This window comes from Bufo bufo, chromosome 1, assembly GCF_905171765.1.
Source record: "Bufo bufo chromosome 1, aBufBuf1.1, whole genome shotgun sequence".
NCBI lineage: Eukaryota > Metazoa > Chordata > Amphibia > Anura > Bufonidae > Bufo > Bufo bufo.
Genome location: NC_053389.1, coordinates 532,252,010 through 532,263,359, shown reverse-complemented (window position 1 = coordinate 532,263,359; position 11,350 = coordinate 532,252,010). Strand labels below are relative to the sequence as shown.

The window sequence follows — 11,350 nt, the reverse complement described above, 5'->3', positions numbered from 1 at the left end:
TAAAAAAATAAATTAATAGAAAAGAAATATCAGTCAACTCTGATGCGAAGATTCAAGGTCTTTAATTATCGTTAAAATATCCATGCAATCGATATTCACTTTAGAGGACTAATATCTAGCAGCACAATAAACATACCGCCATGAGCGCAGTTGCCAGGCATCTCAGGAATTGGATCCTCGGGGCAGCGTGATTTGGGGTCAGGATGCAAGAGGGAGCACATCAAGAATACAGAGGAAACATGGCTGCCAAAGTGGGAATTCAAAAAGTTCCAGTGACAATAAGGACTATGTTTTGTAAGATTGCAAGTTTGTGATTTACTGGGCAGAAAAATAAAAAATAAAGTCACCAAAAAATTACTAGCGTCCCTAGTGCAGGGATATGTAGTATATTGTATACTAACACATTTCATCTACTATACAAATTACAGTAAGGCTACCATTATAAATTGAAGAAGGACAAGAATGAAGACGCTGCCACCAACTAATTGATTGCTGGGACATAAAAAAAAAAATCATCATCTCTCTCAAATGGAAGACCAATTGCCTCTTTGAGCTCCTGATCCCAAATACATACGTATTTTTTGATTTATAAGACGCATTTATAACCAAAAAAACTGCAGTGCATCTTATAAAGTGAATACTAATGAACGCTTTCATTATGGGAGTGCTCATTAGTATGCAGGAGGAGCGGTGAGTGTAGCGCTGCTAGTGCTGGCTGTACTCACCGTTCATTGATCATCTTCTAGACGATGCAATGTGCTCTGACTGCTTATAGCATCAGTACGTTGTGCGAGGTCAGGTCACAGTTCAGTGCGGGGTCCGGAAGAAGACCAGGGAGTGGCGAGTGCAGGAAGAGCGCACTGATCAAAGCAGGAGAAGTTAATTTACTTATTCTATGTCCTATAGAGATTGGGGGCCTGATCTGAGGTCTAAGTGCGTCTTATAAAGTGAAAAATACAGTATGTCCATTTCCGGATATTTAAATTAGGACATGGCTTTGTGATCAAATACCAGTGAGCACCTTTCTATGTTAGAGGATCTCTATAGGTTCCCATTATAAGTCGCTTTACGTGCTGCTGGCACACTTGTTGTCAGTGTATAATTTGCATGACACATGAATACACAGCCAAGGCAGCTAATTAGATACTTACATTCTCATGCTGCATGTGCTTCAGAAGCCTCAGCTCCCTGTATGCTCGTTTTGCAAAGAGTTCCGACTGAAAAGGACGGTAAAGCTTCTTGATGGCCACTTTTGTTCCTGTCCTATTGTCAATGGATGAGCTGTAACATAAACACTTGCAATTACAAATCCGGTTTTGTAACCGCTGGAAGCATTTGACAAAAATTGAACTCTTTAGGCACATTCGTTTCTGCACAATTTATTATCATAGTACAATCATCATGGTGTACTTGGCAAATTTTCTAAAACCTGGCACCGGTTTAACACCCGCCCACACTCAGACGGTATGAGTTTGTATACAGGGAGCGCTGTCAATCACTGTGTGGGCAGGGAAGCAGGACTCACAGGCTCCAAGTCATAGAAATAAATATTTAAGAATCCTTTACATGAAAATGCTGGCTCATAGGAATGCACAGTATAGAGGGAAGACGCCGAGCATGCAGATCTGTATACTTTTCTAAGAAGCTGTGACGTCTAACTAGGGATCGACCGATATTGATACCGATAATTTGTGAACTTTCAGGCCGATAGCCGATAATTTATACCGATATTCTGGGAATTTTCATTTTTGAAAAATAATTATTTCCTACACAAATCTGCTGAAAATTAATATGTTTATTGTTAACGTGTATTATTATTTTTTGTAAATCTTTCTTTCTTTTTCATTTATACTTAATATTTTTTTGTTTGTTTTTTACTAGCTTTTAGCCCCCTTAGGGACTAGAACTCTTGTCCTATTCACCCTGATAGATCTCTATCAGGGTGAATAGGCTCTCACACTGTCCCTGCTGCTCTGTGCTTTGTGCACACAGCAGCATGGAGCTGAACATGGCAGCCAGGGCTTCAATAGCGTCCTGGCTGCCATGGTAACGATCTGAGCCCCAGGGTTACACAGCTGGGGCTCCGATCGGAGGAGCAGGTGAGAGGGGATTAATACTGGGGGGGGGCGCACTGCGCCACCAACATTTTTAATACTGGGATGGGGGTGGGGGGCGCATTGCGCCACCAATGAAGAGAAATCTCTCATTAATTCATATACAGGAGGCGGGAGCTGGCTGCAGAATCATATAGCCGGCTCCCGACCTCTATGAGCGGTAGCTGCGATCCGCGGCACCTAAGGGGTTAACTACCGCAGATCGCAGCTACCACTCAGAGGTCGGGAGCCGGCTATATGATTCTGCAGCCATCTCCCGCCTCCTGTATATGAATTAATGAAAGACTTATCTTCATTGGTGGAGCGGTGACCACAGCCCCTCCCCTTCTTTTGTCCTCTCTCCTCTAATTGGCGGCAGCAGCAGCACAGGGGGAGGGAGACACTGCTTCCTTCTCCCCTGTGCTGCTGAGGGAACACGGAGAGCGCTGAGCAGCGTGTTCTGTGTTCCCAATAAGTTATCGCTATATTGGTAAAATAGATGCCGATACCGATACCTGTCAAAATCCTTAATATCGGCCGATAATATCGGTAAAACCGATAATCGGTCAATCCCTACGTCTAACATACCTTATGCTTCAATTCCTCATCCTTTGCAAGGTCTCTCCTTATTGTCATAGTCAGGGGGGAACTAACTCTCCTTAGGGAGAGAGCACCTTAATCAGTGTGAGGAGACTTATAGGCCATACATGCTTCTCTGGAATTCTGGGAATAAAGGGATGTAAATTAAATATCCAAGTCATGTCTCAAGGCTTATTTTAAAAGCTGAACATTGACTTCTAGGATAGCTGCCTTACATCTGGTGGCCTTAGAGGCAGAGCTTGTTAAGAGCTCACTTGCATCCCTTCCCTCCTTATTGTCAAAGAATGGAAATGTTCTTCACAGTCATAGATTGCGCTCACATGGTCATATGTGGTCTTTGTGTGTCGTCCGCATTTCCTGGACCAACTGCAGTTCATGTGAGCCAAAGCCACATCATAGCGATCTATGAGCCACAGTTGGTCTGGGAAATGCGGCCATCACATGGAATACAGAGTTCAGACGGAACTTGCGAAAGCAGCCCATGGTTACTTTCACACTAGCGGCAGGACGGATCCGACAGGCTGTTCACCCTGTCGGATCGGTCCTGCCGCCGCTCTGTCCCCATTCACTGTAATGGGGATGGGGGCGGAGCTCTGCCGCAGCACGGCGAGAGGCCGCTGGACCAAAAGTACTGCATGTCTGACATTAGTCCGGCGGCCTCTCATCACGCACTGCTGTGCTGCACCGGAGCTCCGTCCCCGTCCCCATTATAGTCAATGGGGACGGAGCGGCAGTCCGGCGAAATAGCGGCAGGATGGATCCGACAGGGTGAACAGCCTGTCGGATCCGTCCTGCCACTAGTGTGAAAGTACCCTTAGGCTTCATGCACACAATCGTGCAAAATGCGGAACGGAGTGTCTGGAAATCGATAGAACAATTCTATCCTCGTCTGTGATACGGACAAGAATAGGACAAGTTAAGTTTTTTCTTTGCGGGGCCGCAGAATAGACCTGCAAATGTGGACAGCACAACTGTGCACTATCTACATCTTTTGTGGCTCCATTGAAGTGAATGGGTCCGCATCCGACCAGCAAAAAAATGCAGCTCAGATACGGACCCAAACCATGGTCGTGCGAGGCCTTAGGCTGAATATATATTACCATATTACAAGGAGGGCACCTGGAGCGCACACTCCTGGGCCTCCACCACAAGACAGGAAGTGAAATGCCTTCATGCTTCAGATGAAACTATAGCTTTGTCATGAGACCCAGTCTGGAATTCAGGCTCCGCATGGTTTAGCCAGCGTAACCCTGATGACAAGTTCCCTTTAAATTCCTCCCTTTAGCCAATCCACAAAAATAGCTCAAATTTAGCTCAGACCATGAACTCCAATTTATGACCCAATTTTGCAACATTATCCTTAATATATCTCACCATTAACACATTTACAGGGCATACGCTAAAATATATATGAGTACAGAGTAGAAGCCTTACACTGAGTGCACATTCTGGAGCGCCCACTAGCGGCTTAGCGTAGGGGGTTTCAAATTCCAAGGTGGCGCCGCAGCTGAAACGGGCACAGGCTGCTGACTTCCTTACTGCGCTGAATACATCACAGTACACCCAGAAGAAGACACACTCTGCAGAGCTATGCCAGCTGGTGTCTTCTTCCGGGAGTACTGTGATGTATTCAGTGCAGGCGCAGTAAGGAAGTCAGCAGCTGGCGAGCGTCCTTCCTGCACTACAAATGCGCCAGTTACTAAACTGCACGGCGCAGTCGCTAGATTACACCTGCACTCAGGGCCAGGCAGGAGGATGTGAACGCTGCCTGGAACTACTTTATCTGCTCATATATCTGGTTTGGTAACAGTTTTCAGACAATACCAGAATGACAGCAATATGTTCAGTACAGGGGAAGATATCACTGATAGAAATCGGGATGCAGTAAATGCAGCTGAAAGTGACAGTAAAAGCAAGTTTTACCCATGATTAATCCTGATTTGATTTCTAACAGTAATATCTCCTGTTTATCTTGGGCTAGTGGTGTCACTTTGGTCTTGTATGAAATGCCAGCTTTCAAACCACAGGCTTTGTTTGTGCTGTTTAAACAAAAAGGCGCACCACAGGGTAATATCGTATGTAACCGGTAAATATTGGTTCCAGTACAAGGCTCACCTTAAAAGGTTGTGCTACCTGTAGGCACAACTCGAGAAAGAGCTCGTCAGGATCTATTCCCGAATGCCGGTTGGTAGGTCTGCAGCCACGGATGAGGGTCTTCTTATCGGAGATGCCCAAAATCCCCAAGCTTATCCAGAGCAAAGGAATTTCCCACGGTGCAAGAAATAAACCACGGTTCAGATGATAGTAGTAAGTTGAGGTCTTTATTGCAGATATACTATAGGTATTTCTAAAATAAAGACCTCAACTTACTACTATCATCTGAACCGTGGTTGGTTTCTTGCGCCGTGGGAAATTCTTTTGCTCTGGATAAGCTTTCAAACCAGACCAGGCCCATGCTTCTAGCTGCTACCATTCCGGAGACATCAGCAGCTAAAGCAGCCCCCCCCCCCCCCCTTCTGCTCAAGCCCAGCTTGGGCAGAACCGTTGGTTAAAGGGGGTTGTGTCAAGAAATATATTCAAAATTTTTTAGATCAGCACCGAAATCTAAATATTTTTGTAATTTCATGTAATTAAAAATTTAGTGCACCCAGTGAGCTATGCAATAAAATATATCTGTATAGCGCCACCTGCTGTTTGCTGTTTGTCCGTTTCACTATGCTGGTCGAACATGAGCAGTTTAAATCTTTAACTGCCACCAACCATATGTTCTGCTAGAAGGTGTGGCAGTTACAGGGAGAGAGCTGGAGCAGAAAGGACACACCCCATGGGCTGCCAGGCTGAAGATAATTTAGCACAGCAATTGGAGCAGTGAATGTTGAGATCTCTGGATCCATATAAGGTACAGAGCTGGTTCTAGCTTTGTTGGAAAGGTATTGCCATGTACTATATGATGCGTGATTGAAACATCTGAAGTCGATTCGCATAAAACTTTGTTCGTTAGAATACTGTACGGAGCGAGCGACCCGTACAGTATTAGAATGTATTGGCTCCTATGAGCCGAAGTTATTACTTTGTGAAGTCTCGCGAGACTTCGCATAATAACTTCAGAAATTAATTTCTACTGTTAAAAACCTTTTACCAAACTCAATTTCGGTTCCAAGTGGTACCTTGGAACCAAACCAAAGATCGGTGAAAGGTTTTTAACGAGTGTGAACAGAGCCCAAGAAAAAAAACTCATATAGCAATGTCTAACTTTACTTCAAAGACCACCATAAAATAATAATGTAAGTGAAACTACCTCATAGTATAATGGTGATTATCCAAGGTTACCTGCCATTATTTGGCAGGGGCACCAACTCCAGGCTACACTGACATTTTTTTTTTAGTTTTTCACCAACGTGACATTTTACTATGCAATTCATCTCTGAAATTCCTGTTGCTTCTCCATATCATTTAGAAACATAAGTCCTGAGCATGGCTGCCATTAAAAGGCAATCAGTGAATAGATGAGAGGTTCATGCTAGGCAAGCCATCTGGTAGTGAGTCCCGCATATGCTCCTGTTACTTCCAGAACACCTGCAAGTCATGCGTAATATGCATCCTAGTATTTCTCGATCGTCGCTGTGCCAGCCTGGTAACAAGAGAGAAGGCATACAGGCATGATCGCTTATATTTTACACACAGTAATGGCTCCAGAAATGACCAGCTAGTTCGCGGTACAGTTCTTCAGACTCCATTGTTTTCAGCTGTGCCAAACATTCCTGTCCTTCCGTACTGTCCCCAAGACACAGCTCAGGGACCAAGCCAACACCATGGACATGCACATCAGGCTGAATGTAAAATGGAAACAAAGGGGGGATTTATCAAACTGGTGTAAAGTAGTATTTTTTACAGCTGCTTTGGAAAATAAACGCTGGTTGTTATGGGCAACTAAGCCAGTTCTACTTTACACCAGTTTAATAAAGCTCCCCCAAAGAATGGGGAGATCTGAGATAGAAAAAAAAAAAAAAAAAGTTGTATGTGACTGAATCACAACAGACTGGAAAAGCAGAATGACTAAGAGGAGTCTTAGGCCTCTTTCACACTTGCGTTGTCCGGATCCGGCGTGTACTCCACTTGCCGGAATTACACGCCGGATCCGGAAAAACGCAAGTGTACTGAAAGCATTTGAAGACGGAACCGTCTTCCAAATGCGTTCAGTGTTACTATGGCACCCAGGACGCTATTAAAGTCCTGGTTGCCATAGTAGTAGTGGGGAGCGGGGGAGCAGCATACTTACCGTCCGTGCGGCTCCCCGGGCGCTCCAGAGTGACGTCAGAGCGCCCCATGCGCATGGATGACGTGATCCATGTGATCACATGATCCATGCGCTTGGGGCGCCCTGACATCACTCTGGAGCGCCCGGGGAGCCGCACGGACGGTAAGTATGCTGCTCCCCCGCTCCCCGCTACACTTTACCATGGCTGCCAGGACTTTAGCGTCCCGGCAGCCATGGTAACCACTCTGAAAAAGCTAAATGTCGGCTCCGGCAATGCGCCGAAACGACGTTTAGCTTAAGGCCGGATCCGGATCAATGCCTTTCAATGGGCATTAATTCCGGATCCGGCCTTGCGGCAAGTGTTCCGGATTTTTGGCCGGAGCAAAAAGCGCAGCATGCTGCGGTATTTTCTCCGGCCAAAAAACGTTCCGTTCCGGAACTGAAGACATCCTGATGCATCCTGAACGGATTTCTCTCCATTCAGAATGCATTAGGATAATCCTGATCAGGATTCTTCCGGCATAGAGCCCCGACGACGGAACTCTATGCCGGAAGACAAGAACGCAAGTGTGAAAGAGCCCTTAAGGGGTTATAGGAGGAAACCAGAGAGCGCACAGTGCACTGCTGAGGCCAGTGATTGGCTGCAGAGGTCACATGTCTTGAAGCAGTGGCCTGGGATCTTTTACACAAGTAATGATCACTTTTTTTATTGCAGGCTGATTCCCTGTGTTGTCGAGTTTCAGGAAGAAACTGGACAACCCCTTTAAAGAGCAGGATCAATCCTACCAACATGGCTGCTAGGCACTTACTTGCCCTGTAAAAACTGGCTGTGGCGTTCCCAAGGGAAAAATAAAATAAAATACATTCTTTAGGCAAATAAAGACTTCAGTGCTCTCTTTGAGCATCTCAACTTTCCAGTGCTGGCCACACCCCTTAGTGCACTGTAGCCCTCATTTACATAAAGAATTTAGGCTATTTTCACACTAGCATCACGGACCTCCGGCAGGCTGTTCCGTCGGGTTAGCCTGTCGGATCTGTCCTGGCGCTAGTGACAGTGTTTCCCCGGACTGCCGCTCCGTCCCCACGGAGGCACGGCAGTGCAGGGCGAGAGGCTGCCAGAATAAATGTCGGACATGTCGTAGTTTTATTCCGGCAGCCTCTCGCCGTGTGCCTGCCGGAAATCCTCCCCGATTATAGTTAACAGGGACGGAGCGGCAGTCTGGGGGCACACGGTCACTAGCGGCAGGACGGATCCGACAGGCTGTTCACCAGACGGAACAGCCTGTCGGAGTCCCATGCCGCTAGTGTGAAAGTAGCCTTAGGGCCGCTTTCAGACGAGTGAGTGACACGCTCCGGACTCACAGTGCAGCTCCTGTCCTGAACTTCCAGCATTGCCGGGGTCGCATATCATATTGATTTATGATGCTATGTAACCCTTACAGTTCTGGAATGTATTGGATAAAACTGACAGCATTATATCAGTGTTATCAAATACATTCCAGAACTCTAAGGCCCCTTTCACACGGGTGAGTTTGCCATTGCACCTGCACTGAATCCGGACCCATTTACTTCTATGGGGCTGTGCACATATGCAGTGATTTTCACGCAACGCAGGCCCCATAGAAGTGAATGGGGCTGCGTGAAAATCGCAAGCATCCGCAAGCAAGTGCGAATGCGGTGCGATTTTCATGCATGGTTGCTAAGATGACAGTCTATTCACTGTATTATTTTCCCTTATAACATGGTTATAAGGGAAAATAATAGCATTCTTTAATACAGAATGCGTAGTAGAAGGTCAATTGAGAGTTAATAAATAATAAAAATTAACTCACCGGTCTCTTCTTACTTCTTTAATCATGAGCTGCCGACTAAAGGACCTGTGGTGGTGACGTCACATCACATGATCCATCACCGTGACGTCACCACAGGTCCTTTGACAGGTCCTGAAGAAAGAACAGGAGACCGGCAGCTACGCGATCAATTGGAGGAGGTGAGTTAATTTTTTTATTATTTTTTAACCCTCAAATTGACCTTGTACTAAGCATTCTGTATTAAAGAATTCTATTTTCCCTTATAACCATGTTATAAGGGAAAATAATTACATCTACACAACACCGAACCCAAACCTGAACTTCAGTGAAGAAGTTCGGGTCTGGGTACCACATTTAGTTTTTTATCACGCGCGTGCAAAACGCATTGCACCCAATAAAAACTGAACAGAACGCAATCGCAGTCAAAACTGACTGCAATTGGGTACCTACTCGCGCGGGTTTGCCGCAATGCACCCGGGACGCATCCGGACACGCTTGTCTGCAAGGGGCCTAAGGGTTACATAGCATCATAAATCAATAAAATGCTATGCGACCCCGGCAGTTCTGGAAGTTCAGTACGGGAGCTGTGCTGAGAGTCCGGAGCGTGACACCCGCTCGTCTGAAAGCGGCCTAAGTAATATGGCATGATTGGGGTAATTTTTGCTTAAAGGGAACCTGTCACCTCTACTATGCTACCCTCACTGAGCGTTTCTAAATGTTCATTGTGTTACCCTAAACATATTGAATTAGTCTGCAAATTAAATGAAAAGTGTAATTTATAAGTATTATGCATTTTTGTACTTCCCGCCTTTTATGCAGATTAACATAAAAGAGTCATATCTTACTTGTGTGACCAGAGAAGAGTCATATTTTCAAGCTCTGACTCATCTCAGGTTAATTTTCATATGTATCAAATCAGGTTTTTTTACACAATAAAAGCACACAGAGCTGTGGGGACTGGGTATTGCGGATGGGCTAGCGGCCATCTAGCAACCCATGTCCTCAGCTCTATACACAAAATCCAGGTGACAGGTTCCCTTTAAGCTGAAGCATCCTACAATGATGAACCTCCAATAATTTGAGCTGTTTGGGACAGGGTTACCAACTCCTGGACAGATGCGATCATCTGACTAATACATCCATTTCTAGTTTACATATTAAAACTAAATCATGTCAACATCAAATCTAATGCACAAAGAGGGGCAGATTTGTCAAAACTGATGTAAAGGAAAATTGGCTTAGTTGCCCATAGCAACCAACCCGATTCCCACCTTTTATTTTTCAGAGCTTCTTTAGAAAATGAAAGGTGGAATCTAATTGGTTGCTATGGGAAACCAAGCCAGATTTCCTTTACACCAGTTTGATACATCTCCTCCAGTCTTCATTGGTACGCACAAAACAGGCTATCTGGTGATCAGTACAATTAACCTCCTCAGGACCGCCGTACGCAGGATTGCGCCTTTGCGGCGGTCCTGTTTCTCTGGGTGGATGCGCCGGTGCGTCCTCTCGCGAGACGCGAGATTTCGGGCATTGCCGGCCCGCGCATGCGCATCGCGGGCCGGCAAAAGTTAAAGAAGTATTTCGTCACCAGCCTGCCAGCCAATGATCGTGGCTGGCAGGCTGGCGATTTTCAAAAAATCTAATCAAAAGCCAGATAACACATCATATTAGTAAATATGATGTGTTAAATGGCTTGTCTGCTCCTCTGCTGGTCCTTTTCGTCGGTTGGTTCCAGCAGAGGAGCAGACATCACTGTGAGTACCCACCAAACACTACCCTTAGCCCCAGATCACCCTCCATCACCCAAATTAACCCCTTGATCGCCCCCTGTCAATCACTTAGTGAAAGACAAAAAGTGATCAGTGTAAACTGTCACTTTTTTTCCCCACTAGTATTGGCTGTTAGGTTTTAGGATAGTTTAGGCCCCTTGGTTAGGTAGTTAGCGATCGGTTAGCGCCCAGCCCACCGCACTCACTGATTCGCTGATTAGCGTATCGCTAATCAGCATTTGTACTTTTATAGTATCTGTAAGTGATCAAAACTGATCACGGTCAGATCTATAAGGCCTCTTTCACACGACCGTTGTGTGCACCCGTGGCCGTTGTGCCGTTTTCCGTTTTTTTTCGCGGACCCCATGACTTTCAATGGGTCCGTGGAAAAAACGGAAAATGCACCGTTTTGCAGCCGCATCAGAGATCCGTGTTTCCTGGCCGTGAAAAAAATATGACCTGTCCTATTTTTTTCACGGCCAACGGTTCACGGACCCATTCAAGTCAATGGGTCCGTGAAAGAACACGGATGCACACAAGATTGGCATCCGTGTCCGTGATCCGTGGCCGTAGGTTAGTTTTTATACAGACGGATCCGAAGATCCGTCTGCATAAAAGCTTTTTCATAGCTGAGTTTTCACTTCGTGAAAACTCAGAACCGACAGTATATTCTAACACAGAAGCGTTCCCATGGTGATGGGGACGCTTCTAGTTAGAATACACTACAAACTGTGTACAAGACTGCCCCCTGCTGCCTGGCAGCACCCTATCTCTTACAGGGGGCCGTGATCAGCACAATTAACCCCTTCAGGTGCGGCA

General features: G+C 45.8%; 1 protein-coding gene across 1 annotated transcript in view; it reads right to left on the bottom strand.

Annotated features, from left to right (window-relative positions):
- MAPK12 (mitogen-activated protein kinase 12) overlaps positions 1–11,350 on the bottom strand; it is a 95,723-nt gene that overhangs the window by 59,799 nt on the left and 24,574 nt on the right. The window contains exon 2 of the mRNA XM_040411996.1: positions 1,152–1,281. Coding sequence (XP_040267930.1) covers positions 1,152–1,281 — 130 coding nt within the window. The remainder of the gene's footprint in view (positions 1–1,151; positions 1,282–11,350) is intronic.